Source organism: Lates calcarifer, linkage group LG2 (assembly GCF_001640805.2).
Source record: "Lates calcarifer isolate ASB-BC8 linkage group LG2, TLL_Latcal_v3, whole genome shotgun sequence".
NCBI classification, from domain to species: Eukaryota; Metazoa; Chordata; class Actinopteri; family Centropomidae; genus Lates; species Lates calcarifer.
Window position 1 is genome coordinate 14815781 of NC_066834.1, and position 12871 is coordinate 14828651.

General features: G+C 44.0%; 1 protein-coding gene across 8 annotated transcripts in view; it reads left to right on the forward strand.

Annotated features, from left to right (window-relative positions):
* Nucleotides 1–12871, forward strand: part of fhod1 (formin homology 2 domain containing 1) — a 47127-nt gene that overhangs the window by 24455 nt on the left and 9801 nt on the right. For 2 of the 8 annotated variants that reach the window (XM_018692805.2, XM_018692806.2), the window contains exons 4-18: nt 2303–2370; nt 2779–2884; nt 4077–4171; nt 4444–4555; nt 4706–4800; nt 5378–5521; nt 5612–6030; nt 7514–7621; nt 8195–8293; nt 8901–8927; nt 9733–9783; nt 11726–11892; nt 11991–12041; nt 12290–12445; nt 12594–12766. In XM_018692805.2, coding sequence (XP_018548321.1) covers nt 2303–2370; nt 2779–2884; nt 4077–4171; nt 4444–4555; nt 4706–4800; nt 5378–5521; nt 5612–6030; nt 7514–7621; nt 8195–8293; nt 8901–8927; nt 9733–9783; nt 11726–11892; nt 11991–12041; nt 12290–12445; nt 12594–12766 — 1871 coding nt within the window. The remainder of the gene's footprint in view (nt 1–2302; nt 2371–2778; nt 2885–4076; nt 4172–4443; nt 4556–4705; nt 4801–5377; nt 5522–5611; nt 6031–7513; nt 7622–8194; nt 8294–8900; nt 8928–9732; nt 9784–11725; nt 11893–11990; nt 12042–12289; nt 12446–12593; nt 12767–12871) is intronic. The other 6 variants (XM_018692807.2, XM_018692808.2, XM_018692811.2 and 3 more) reach the window with 6 other exon arrangements.

Genomic DNA, 12871 nt, shown 5'->3' on the forward strand with positions numbered 1-12871 from the left:
TATTAAATGTAGTCAAAACATTTTTTACACAATTAAATACCCTGAAAAACAAAGATATCTTCTGCTCCTTTTCTCCTCCTCTGAGGTGTTCTGCAGGTGGAGTGCAGATTTGTTTTGATACTCCAAAAGAGCAACAACATGTTTTTCTGACCTCTCAACTTCCTGGCGTCTCGAGTAGCTGCTCAGGACATGTAGCAGCTCTGTGAAGCTGCTGCTACAGCATTACTGGGGAGATGTAGGAGCATTGTTAGTTGGATGTCAGGTATTCTGAGTGGCTGCTTGTGAGCTACAGGTTATTGGTTGTCATAAAGTGGTTACTGTGTGGTTGTCAGGTAGTTGCTGTGGGGGATCTGGGTGGTTGCTATGGCGTACATTTAAAGGGTAACTACACCTCAAACCCTGCTACAAGCCTCCCTCTCAGCAGAGGAACAGCGACTGTCAGAGACAAGGCCTTGTGGCTTTGTGGTTTGTCGCGTGGTGCAGTCGGTGCTAGCAGTGTTAGCAGCAGTAACACCATCACTGACGGCCTTTGGAGTGTGTTTGAAGATGTTTTACGTTGAATTCTTCTGCTGGTCTCTCTCCTTAAAACAGCTGATTTTTAAAATCTCTCATTATTTCCTCTGAGTGAGTCAGGGGTCAACACCTCTGTGAAACAAACAGGAAATAGATGCATTCCTCTGTGGACACGCTGATACATCGTTGGTTCTTGCACAGAGTGACAGACACTTATAGTCACCAGAACCCACAAGTGTGTCAGGAATGTGAGAGCGGCCATAGTTAGTCCTGTCCAGGCACACACGTTATGGCTGTTAGACCAGCTAGTGTTTGTACATGTACAACATTTTATTTCATCAGATAATCTGACTGAGATCAACATCTACTTTGTAAGAGATGCAGGTGTAAAATGCAGCAGAATGAGATCAGAGCACGACTGAAGGTGAGGCTGGTGTCATGTGATCATATGACACACTCTATGTTCATTGACAGGTCTGCCTTAGATACACATTGATCACATTGTGACCAGAGAATAAAGACCTGTGATCAGATGTTATTGTTTTTTGAGCTCTTCAGAAACCTTCAGGGTGAAGATATAATTTCTTTTCCTTTGTTCTATAAATGATTTTATTTTGACCAAAAAGGTCAGACCAGCAGCTTGTGACCACGATGTTGTTGGTGAGTCAACAGTTTGGTCCGGGGGCAAATATCTCAGACCACATGTTATAAAATGTCCCAAAGCTTCAGACTTTAATGACCCCATGATCTTTCCTTCTAGCGCCACCTTCAGGAAAAACTTTACAGGTATTAGTTCCACTGCTGCTCAGAACGTATAAATGATATGGAGAAATGTCTGATCCACTCATTGTTCATCATGATGTAATGACACTTACTGAGCTCAACACAAATCTATTTAAATCTTTGAGTTAAAATCTGTGGCTGCAGCTCAAGTTTCTTCAAAGATCATTTTTTTACTTGTTAGAACAACAGGTTAGGTTCAGATCTTTATAATATTTTATTCTAATGATGCAAAATACAAAAAGTAAAATCATGTTTTGTTTTCTCTTGGTTCAGTATTGACCTTGTTCAGACCTTAGAGACGATTTATAGACAACAGTTTTGTATGTAAAACTTAACATAGTCTTAATATAGTCGGATACTATGATAATGACTGAAACTATACAGAGTTACAGCACATGTTTGTAAGCATCTGATTCAGTTTTAATAATTTTTGATCCAGAGAAAATCTGATATTTAACATGTCAAATGAATGTTAAATTTATTTATTTTTTAATAGAAAGTCAGACTTGTCTGCCATTTCATTCATGATATGTATGTGACATCAAACATTATGATGTTGTCCTGTGTGGCCTCATATGTCCTCACAGTTTCCATAGTAAATGTGTTTTCACCTCAAACAGGAAAAAAAACCCTGCAGATCTTTTCCTTAAAATACTAAATACAGTCATTAGTCATGAATGGGTTAAAGTTAACAACCTGTAGCTTCAATCTGAAAATGATCTTAGCAGCTGAAGACACTAAATGTTGATTAAATGTGTTTTCAAAACAACAGCTGGAGCCTGTTGACTTTACACACTGATTCACAGCTGTGTAACTGATCTGATTAAAACCTGATGTGACGTTGACTCGATACGTTCAGTGGAGAAGACTCACTGCTGCAGAAACACTCAGTCTGCAGAGCAGTGTTTCTTCCTCTAATAGTCATTATAGAGCAGCTTACATTCAACATAATCATATGAGCGTGGACACTAAGTGACTTCCTGTGTGCTGTTGTTGTGTGTTTCAGAGAAGCTGTATAACTCTCATGGTCCGGAGCTCAGACGGTCTCTCTTCTCTCTCAAACAGCTCTTCCAGGTAACACACACACTTCTCCCATAAACACTGTTCAATTCAGATACTTGCTCAAACACAGTAAAACTCCTGCAGGTTTATTTCCTTTGGAAAGAGGAGCAGGTTTTGGATGAATTCTTCAGAAATAAATTGTCTGTTTAACCCTGTTCAGAAATGACTCATCTGTTCACTCGCTGCAGCTGGGAATCAGCTGAAGTCATGATCAGATACTGTCACAATAACCTTCCTACAGTAACAACAGTATCCTCATGCACACACACATCTGTGACACGCAATGAATAACACACCAGTCATCTGTCATTCATCATATTTACGTCTGTAACTGAAGACGGAAAAAAATTGCAAGAAAAGGCGAAATATTCTTGATCGAAAACTAAATGATGACCTGATGTGTCTCTCCTTTGGCTTCAGGATGATAAAGACCTTGTTCCAGAGTTCGTGGCGTCTGAAGGTTTGACATGTTTCATTAAAGTTGGAGCAGAGGCCGACCATAACTACCAGAACTACATCCTGAGAGGTGAGACTGATGGTTCAGGACACACAGTGAGGATTAAAGGGATACTACGCCCCAAATCTTTTCATATCAACACACAGACCTCCCACAGGTTTGATGAGTTACTTCCTGACAGAATCTGTGGCCACAGAAACCTGGATCTCCTACAACCGAAATCCACTTCTCCTCCACTAGTTTCAGAGCATATTATCAGTGAAATATGGCTTCTCTCTCTATCCCCACACAGGACTTTCAACAGGATTATGTGTGTTAGTCTGTGCATGTGAGAGCGCCACCTCCTGCCTCATTAGTCAGAACTGATCTCTCTCAGAACAAACCCAGTGTCACAGTGACACTAGAGCTGTGGCCCTCAAACGTTTTGACTTGTGACACCTTAAAGCAAAGAAATATCTGTGTGATTTCACTTGTCTGATGGTTTTAGCATGCTTCATTTTTAGAAACCTAAGGGGATAAAACCATCTAGTATTTTACAAGACAGTGGTGATTAAAGACGGTCTGAGAAATATAGTAAAATATGTCCTTGATTAGTCGCATCTCAGGACCCTAGAGATTTATTTTGTATCCACAGCCTGAATCACACAATCTCCTTTGGTCCTTAAGCCTGGGCAGAGGTACCGCCAGAAGAACTCAGAGACCTGGAAGTAAAAGTTTACTGACATGTGGAGGTATCAGACCATGAAGAGTTCTGAAAGAGATCATGAAAATCTCAGAATGAACCCTAGACTTTATGGGGAGTCAGTGTGAAGACGATAGAGAACCTGGTGAGAAGCCTCGACCATTTGTAGGCGATCCGGGGATGTTTTTGTTCAGGCAGAAGAATAATGAGTTGCAATAATCGAGCCACGACGATTAAATATAACACCCAGATTTCTGACTGTTGGGTCACCACCTGCTTCATTTTAAGGATCACAAGCCAGAGGTTTTATTTCAGGAGTCACTGTTTGAAGGGGCCATCAGATCAGATGCAGCTCAGACAAGTCTGGGCTCCAGCTCCAGCAGTCAGTAATGTGTCCTCAGATGTAGCAGCAGCTCAGTCTGAAGCCACAGAGGATGGAAACACAACAAACCCACAGAGCGCTGAGTCAGCTCTGCAGATTATAGACCACTCCGGAGCTGCTGGAAACTGACTGTGGAAACCTTAAAGCTCACACTGATCTGTAACTGTAACCGTCTGTAACCGTGTGTCTGTCCTCAGCTCTCAGTCAGATCATGCTGTTTGTGGACGGGATGAACGGAGTGATAAACCACAGCGAGACGGTGCAGTGGCTCTACACACTGACAGGAAGTCTGGTGAGTCCTGAACCACACAACTCTGCATCTTGTTACACATGCTGTGTATGTACTGATAGATCAGACTCATGCGTTTTCATAAAGAACAGTCTGCCATTAAAATAATTCAGGCACAATAAACACCTGAATGCATCACAAAAGGCAGGTGTAATGGGGTAATAGTGACTTTGGCAGCTTATTCCAAACCTGAGAGGTTTCCTCTGTGGATGAGTTAGTGAGTGGAGCTGTGACGCCACCTGCTGGACGCTCACTGAACATGTTTGTCTCCTCAGTCCCGTCTGGTGGTGAAAACAGCTCTGAAGCTGCTCATCGTGTTTGTGGAGTATTCAGAGTCCAACAGTCCTCTGCTCATCAACGCTGTAAACACAGTGGACGAACAGAGAGGTACACACACCTGCAACACACACACAGTCTGTTGTTTTTAGATTATGTTTACATGTAGTTTAATGTGTTATCACGTGACATCGGGAGATGCAGGAAACTTAAACTTATACTTTGTGTGTGTGTGTGTGTGTGTGTGTGTGTGTGTTGCAGGTATGAAACCGTGGAGTTACATGATGGACATCCTGGAGGAGAAAAATGGCTCCGACACAGAACTGCTCATGTTCGCCATGACACTCATCAACAAGGTAAACAATCAGTAAACAATCAGACAAAGTAAACAGTCAGTCAACTAGGTAAAAATTAGTGGACAAGGTAAACAGACGTTCAACGAGGTAAATAATTAATTACAAGGTAAACAGTGAGTTGATGAGGTAAACAATCAGTAGACAAACAATTAGTCAACAAGATAAACAAACACACTTAATAGAGTGAGGATGAAAGACTTGAGGCAGGATCTGAGGCCTGTACTACGAAGGGAGTTTAACCTACTCTGATTTAACTCGGGGTTGACAAACCCTGACTGCCTCGATCTGTGTTAAATGTTACAACGGTGGTTAAGATGTCGGTAACTTGAGTCGGTGTTAACTTAATCTGAGTTTGTGCGTGTGCATAAAACAGGCGTGCACCGTATCTCTCAGATGAAGAGCGCACATTAATTTTGTCAGTTTACGAGGAATTTGAAAAGACTCTTAATGACAAGCTGTAAAACCGTGGCTGCCAACAAAGCCTGGGAGACATGTCACATGTTCTCTGGATTCCTAATCTGTAATATGAGATGTAAGGAGACGTATGTGTGTGTGTGTGTGTGTGTGCGCGCGTCAGACTCTGGCGGTGCTCCCAGACCAGGACTCGTTCTACGATGTGACAGACAGTCTGGAGCAGCTGGGGATGGAGACCATCATCCACAAACACATGAACAACAAGGGGACGGAGCCTGACCTCCGAACTCAGTTCACCATCTATGAGGTACCAACAAACAATGACGACAATAAACAAACACAACAACAGCCACGAGGTGTTACAGTAGATATGTTTGTGTGTGTGTGTGTGTTGCAGACAGCTCTGAGGTACGAGGATGGAGATGTGGACGACTCCTCCCCTCACCTCCGCAAAGAGAGAAGAAAGATGGCCACCGGTGATCAGGAGGGACGAAAGAGCCGCCGCACATCCAGTCAAAATCTCCCCGACCTCCTGTCCTCCTCCGCGGGCTCCTCCCCCTCCACCTCCCCCCTCCCTCCTGCCTTCCTCTCCCCTTCCACCACTGCCAACAACCCACTCTCCCCTGCCATCTCCTCCGCCTCCTCAACCAGTCCCACGGCCGGGCTCAGCAGCAGGGCCTCGTCCCCGCTGACCTCTGACGCCGGCAGCCCCGCCTCCAGTCCGTCCGGATCCCAGAGAGGGTCTCCCGTGCCCCCTCACACCGCCCCCAACGGTACCATGACCACAGAGCAGGAGACGAAGACACCGTCCAGCCCGTAAGTTCACTGTGATGATGAGGGTGATCAGTATTTATCAGATCTAATCAATAACTGATCCTGAATCAGTGCTGAAACATGACAGAACTCAACATTTTATTTTGTTTCCACACAACTGAATGATTTTTTTTTTCTTTCTCAGAAACTTATAGGATTTTCTAATAACAAAAGAAAAGTGGTTCAAATGTTATCACACATTTAAAACACATTTAACAGATTTAATTGTGATGGGACCGACAGGAAGCTAGTCTCCCCTGTTTCTCCTGTATTTCCTGGTCTCTCCTGGACTCCCCTGTCTATCCTGGTCCCCCTGCCTCTCCTGGACTCTCCTGTCTCTCTTGTCTTCCCTGTCCCCCGATTCTCCCGGTTTCCCCTTTCTTTCCTGGACTCTCTTGGTCTCTCCTTGTCTCTCCTTCTGATCTCCTGTTTCCCCTGGTCTCTCTAAGTCTCTCTTGTCTCCCCTGGTCTCTCCTGGTCTCTTCTGTCTCTCCTCATCACTCCGGGTCCGCAGTTCTGGTCTGACCCAGTCTCCCACTGATGTCTGAACTTTACCATGTTTAGACTCAGCTCCCTGAGGAGGGGGACTTGTGTTTTATTTGGAAACGGTTTTTCTGTGATTCAGTAAGCAGGAATGTTTCTCCTTAGCAGAAACATGAAGAACATTTCTGCTCATGTTTGGTCTCTGCAGAACCTGCACTGCTCCTCTACACCTCTACACAGGAACATATTTTTAATTCAACACTTTTTTTAAAATGATACTGAAAATTAAATTTACCTAATAAAGACACTGCTGCAGTTTCACTGATACATTCCTTTACAACAGAGTCTTAATGCATCTGAGGCTTAATTAAGAACATATAATACCATTTTATGAAAACTGAAGTTTTTACTGGGAGCAGAATTATCCTAGTTATCCTCCTCCCCAAAAACAAACAGACCTGATAATTAAAACTGTAAAAAAAATAATAATTAATTTAAAAAACAATAAGTAGTTTCACATTAAAAATCAGTGTTTTTCTGGGGCTCTTCTGTGGTCACAGGATGTCAGTTAGGGGCTGTTAGCTGGGCTGCCGCTAATGTTAGCTTAGCTTGTTTTTACTCTGAGTCTCTCACACCTGTTATATTTTTTATTTTTTCACACTTTCATTCTTTCACACATGAAAACAGCATCTTAACTCTGTGACTGGAATATCCTCATGAATCAATTTCTCCAGTGTGAGGGTTTGCTGCTGCTCTCTGTCTCAAACATTAGAGGCAATCGATTAGTTGCATTTTCTGAACAACTAATTGATTAATAAAGAAAATAGCTCTAATGTGATCTTATCTGGGATCTGGTGCTGGTTCTGGTTCTTCCTCTTATTCTGGGTGACTTGGTGTGGGTTCACTGTCTGTTATAACCACTGCAGTTTCCTTTTCTCACCCCCCTCACCCCCCCCTCACCCTCTCTCTCTCTCTCTCTGCTGTGGTGTTTCTGGACCACTAGGAGTCGCTCTTTCCTCAGCCACCACATGTCAGCTCTGGGTCTGAGCAGGAAGTCCAGGCTCTTCTCCAAAACCAGCTCCATCTCTGAGGAGCCTTCAGCCGCCTGCAGGTCTGTAACACTGAGACTGACCTCAGACCTGCTAAGAGGACCCCACTCTGCTACAACACTACCGCACTAACACACTGTGAAGTCCTGTTACTGTGATATTAAGTTTGACCTGAGGGTGGCGCTAGAGAGAATTTCACGAGGGACATTCAATCATAACAAGCAAAAACTGTACCTGATCTAAATTTGGCTGCTGTTCACTTCGAAGTAGCAGCAGCTACAGAGGACGCATGGTCACACTGACCATTCATCTGCTGAGGTGGTGACCTCTGACCTCTGACCCGGAGAACAGAGGGTTTCCCCTCTGGCAGCCTCAGAGAGTTGGATCTATATTTTGAAATCAGAAAGGGTTTTCAGGATGCAGCCAGGCTAACGTCTGTTTACAAACACTCACACAGCAGCAGCAATGGGATGAACTGGCAGAAAACTATGTTTGGAAATCAGAGGTCTTTACTCTCTCTCTCCATTCTTGGCTTTTCCCTCATTCTCTCCCTGTGTGTGTGTGTGTGTGTGTGTGTGTGTGTGTGTGTGTGTGTGTGTGTGTGTGTGTTGTGTGTCTGCGTGTGTGTGCTGCAGCTCGCCCTCCTCCCCCTCCGACGCCTCTCTCCAGGAGAAGTCGTCCCAGTCGAACCCAGAGCAGTCGGGAACCAAGACAGAGACTAAAACCGGTTTCAAGTAAGTGAAGCAGAGGAACTGGACTGTACTGGGATGTGCGATAACCATGGTGACATAGCTACGGTAACCACAATGCTGCAGATTGCAGTTTTTTTTTTATTTTAAAAAATCATTTCTTATTATCTCTGGATTATTTTGTGTTTTTATGATAATTTCTGGATAATTTCTTTATAATTTCCTGATCTTTTCTGGATCGTATTTGTTATCATTTCTTTACCGGCTCTGAGTTCTGCTGTTCTGGATCTGGTTTTGGATTCTGTATCAGGTCTGGATCATCTCCTCAGATGTTCTTCAGGCCTTAGGTGTGATTTGTAAAATCATTGTTGTGTGTTAGATTTTAATTTTGATAAACAGCAGGAAGAAGTGCTGCAGCTTCAGTTTGTCAGATCAATCACTCTCTCTCCATTATAACTCGCCCCACTCTCCCCTTCTCTCTCCCCTTCTCTCTCCCCTTCTCTCTCTCCTTCTCTCTCTCTCTCTCCCTCTCTTTCTCTCCATTATAACATTACAGTATTTTGTCTGTTGCTATAATCTCTCTTTCTCTTCTCTCTTCTTCCAAAATGTGTCTTTTCTCTTCCTCCTCTTCCTCGTTCCTCCGCCTCCCAAGCTCTGGGGAGGCCGACTGGCTCTTCTGGTGAGTACACGTGTCTCCCCCTTCTTCCCTCTCCTCCTCCCCATTCCCCCTCCTGTGTGTCTGTAGTTGTCAGTCTGGGGTTCGGCTGCATTAAATGAATGTTTTTGGCTTTTTTCACTCCGACCTGATTTCTACAGATTTGTGTGAGAAATAAAGTTTAAAAAAAAAAGAGAGAAAGATTTCTCACTCTGCTTCTCCTCAGGAAATCTTAAAGACTCTCTGTCTTTTATTTCCTGAGGAGTTTTGTACAGCTGTGTACATGTCGGTGTGTGTCTGTGTGGGAGATATTCTAGGTTAAACTGTGTGTGATGATGATGTCCAGTTTAGTGTGTGTGTTGTTGCCGTGGTGACTGTGGTTTGGGAAGGATTTTACTCATAAACCTACGTTCACCTGAGAGGAGAGGAGGCCGTCAGAGTCTCACCTCAGCTGTTCGGGTGCAGGTAGGACGATGACCGTGATGGTGAGGGTTTGTGCTGGTTGATGTGTTTCCTTCCAGCTCTGATCTGTCCGCTGGTGTTCCCAGCCTGATCTGTCCGCTGCAGACGCTAAATTTTCCTTTAACTTTCGAAACATTTTTGTTTTTCTGTGGCAGACTCTCGCCCAAAATGTCACTCCACCCTTTGTATAATTTAAAAATTCCTGAGTGTGGCGCCCCCCCAATCGCTTTTATTTAAAAACAATGTGGCCGACAGCAACCAAACTGTGACCCTGAGAACTGGACCAGATCAGGTCCTTGGTTTTTTTCTGTCTGTGTCTGTGTGTCAGTGTGTGTGCTGTGCTCAGCTCTGTGTTGTGTCTCTGCAGCCCAGATGACTGTAATGTAAATCAGGACAAGCCGGTTCTGAAGAGGTTTGAGTAAGTACTGCTGCTGCCTCCACTGCATGCTGGGAGCTGGAGGGAGGACGGCCGGGCTCTGCTGCTTCTGATGGTGGCTCGGTGTGTGTGTGTGTGTGTGTGTGTTGATGCAGCGTGGGTTGTGGTGATGCTTGTGTGTTAATCTCAGTGAAGTTAGATGTAATAAGATGCTGCAGGTTCAGACACTGATGCATTGATTCTGTGGATTTGCATCAGAGTAAAGAAGCAACAGGCTCTAAACCTGATGCTGTGTTTAATATTTTCAAAATAAAAGCCTCTCCTTCTTCCTGTGCTGAGCTCTCAGACCCATCCAGGTCAGGGTCTGTCTCTGTGCTCTTTGTGGATTTTTTTGGATATTTCCCTGCACAGTCCTGTTGTTGTCTCCTCTCTGTCTCCTGGACCAGGACCTGATCTGGGTCTATTGTCCTCATGCGGTTCAGATCAGAACAATAGAAAGTGAGAGGCTGGAGCAGAGTTTTAACTGTGTTATTGTTGGGAAACTAAAAACACACAGACATGAAGCCCAGACGGATCATTACAGCAGCTCTGTGGTCCCTCAGAGCTGGACCAGGTCCACCTCCAAAACTATCACTCAGGACTGTAGGGAACTGTACTCTGGCTGTGGGAGGACTGCAGTGGTGGAAAAGTAACAGAAGTACAGTTCTGAGGTACTTGTACTTGACTCTTTCAGAGGGAAATCCTGCACTACATCCATTTAACAGGTTTAGTTACTAGTCACTGAGCAGATTACACGCTAAATATGTAATTTGTTTATAAAGTATGATGTATAGTTATTGATTCAGACCATCCACACTTTCATTGTTTGCTCACAGTCTGTAACAACAACTGAACAATAACAAAAAACAGCAGAGGTATTTGTGTGTGTGTTGGATCTTTGACTGAATCACTCCGTCCAAAACTTTACATATTAAAGTCATAAATCTGAGGATGTTGTTTTTAAGGTGTGTGTGTGTCTGTGTCTGTTTGTGTTGCTGGTGGCGGGGCTGACAGGATCCTCCAGTCCTGACCTGTGGTTTTAACGGCTGGTGTTTAATCTGCCTGCAGCTGGTTTGTTTGTTTTTTGCAGTGAAGAATCAAAGTGAATCTGAAACCTGGTTGTTGATTTGTTCTGCTGATGGAGATAATTTGAATGTTTGGGTTTTTGCTCTGCTGTCGACAATATTCAAATATCTTCTAGTGTTCTAGTGTATTTTTCTTCTTGTCAACAAATTTCATGCTCAGACTCAAACCAACCGGAGTGTGACTCCGTCTCTCAATACCATCCCTCCTCCGTCTGTGTCTCCAAGCCCACTGGTTCCTACTTGACGTCAGTTTTTAAAAACACTTCACAAACATATTGTTTTATTTTTTAAGTCTCAGTAATTTTCTACGACAGCTGCTCACTGTAGAGGAAATTGTTCATGTGTTGGGGACTATTTTCAGCAGCGGATTAATCCACAGTTGGTGCTGTAGTAGAGAATTTGTGGCAGCAGGACGATGTGTTTGTGACTGAGTCAAAATGAACTACCATCTGTGATAATGGTGATAAAGGAAAATGTCACCCAGTGTAACTGAGAGGATCATTTATGTGTTTTAATAATTTCTGGAAACAATGGAGCTATGTGGCTCAGAGGAAGAATATCACAGTACCTTAGTGGAAGACAATCAGAGTTGGTTTGAGTCTGAACATGGGATTTAATGTTAAAAAGAAAAATATAAAACATCACCAGACTGATACATTAAAAAACAGAACTGTTCAGGACGTCTCTTTCTATTATTTTGTGAAAATTAAAAACTTCAAATCAATGGAGTGATCAATTAATTCAAAGCTAAATGTCTGAATTTGTTTCTTTTACGTGAAAGAGAAGTGTGAACTCGTTCTGTGTGTCGGCCATGTTGGCTCTGTCTCACCTGTTCCCCCCTCTTCACTCCTCTCCCATAGAGGTAATTTCCTTCGTAACCTGGCAGCCACACAGTGGGAGAAGAAGAGAAGGAGTAAACACCTCAGCCAGTCCAGGCTGTCCTCGTCTGATGACCTCATAACCCCGGGCCCACAGCTAACAGCGGAGGAGGGCAGGGGCGTCCCAGCTGCAGAGACGTCGCTTCACAGTAAATTCACCTTTCAGAATAAAAACATGCTGGACACATGTCTGTACACAGTAATCTGTGAGGAAATGTCCAACACTGATCTGTTTCTGTTGTTCCAGCATCCAGCAGTTCAGACCCAAACGGACTCTCAGACTCCCAGAATGACCCAGGTAAGAGACTCATTACCCACAATCCCCTTCTCTGAGTCAAACCTGCATCCACAGACCACAGACAATTGGATTGGAATGATAAAGTATAAAAATGATAATTTGATAATATATTTGATAATATAATTGATAATTGATAATATAATTTGATAATGATAAATTCTTTTCTGTTCATGAGAATAAACTCTGCTCAGCTCTGAGTCCTCCTGTGTTTCAGTTGTAGACTTGTGTTAACATGTGTCTGTGTGCAGCAGCAGCATCGTCTGTGCAGCGTCAGTGCAGCACGCTTTCTAACGACAAGAAGTTCCTGCTGGACATGCTCTACTCCAAGACGGCCGCCGCAGCGCCTCTGAGCCCGACGGCCGCTGCTCCCGACACCACCGAGGAAGAAGGGAACTTCCAGTCTGGTGAGAGAGAGACCATGCTCCTGCACTGCAGCATGAAGTGTGAACATTTACAGACCATGTAGTCACATTTAAAATCAGTGTTTTCTTTTATATGTTTTATTTTAATTCGTCTCTCATTTATTGTCTCTTCCCCGTCTTTCTGGTGGAGGTGGTGGAGATCTGGGTGGACGGGGTCGTGTGTTGGAGCGTCTGTCCAGCTTCAAAGCACGCTCGGCGGAGTCCTCCGGCTCCAGTGAGAGCAGCGCCTCTCGCAGGGCGGAGCTGGAGGGGCTGGAAGGCTCCGCCCAGGCAGCACTGGCCAGACTGGCTGAAGAACGGCAGGTCAGAGCACAGATCATTCAGAGTCTGCATTCACAGCTGGGTGTTATTTACAGTGGGTCATTACACCTGATCATTACTACAGTAAATCAGTTCATGCATGTGATG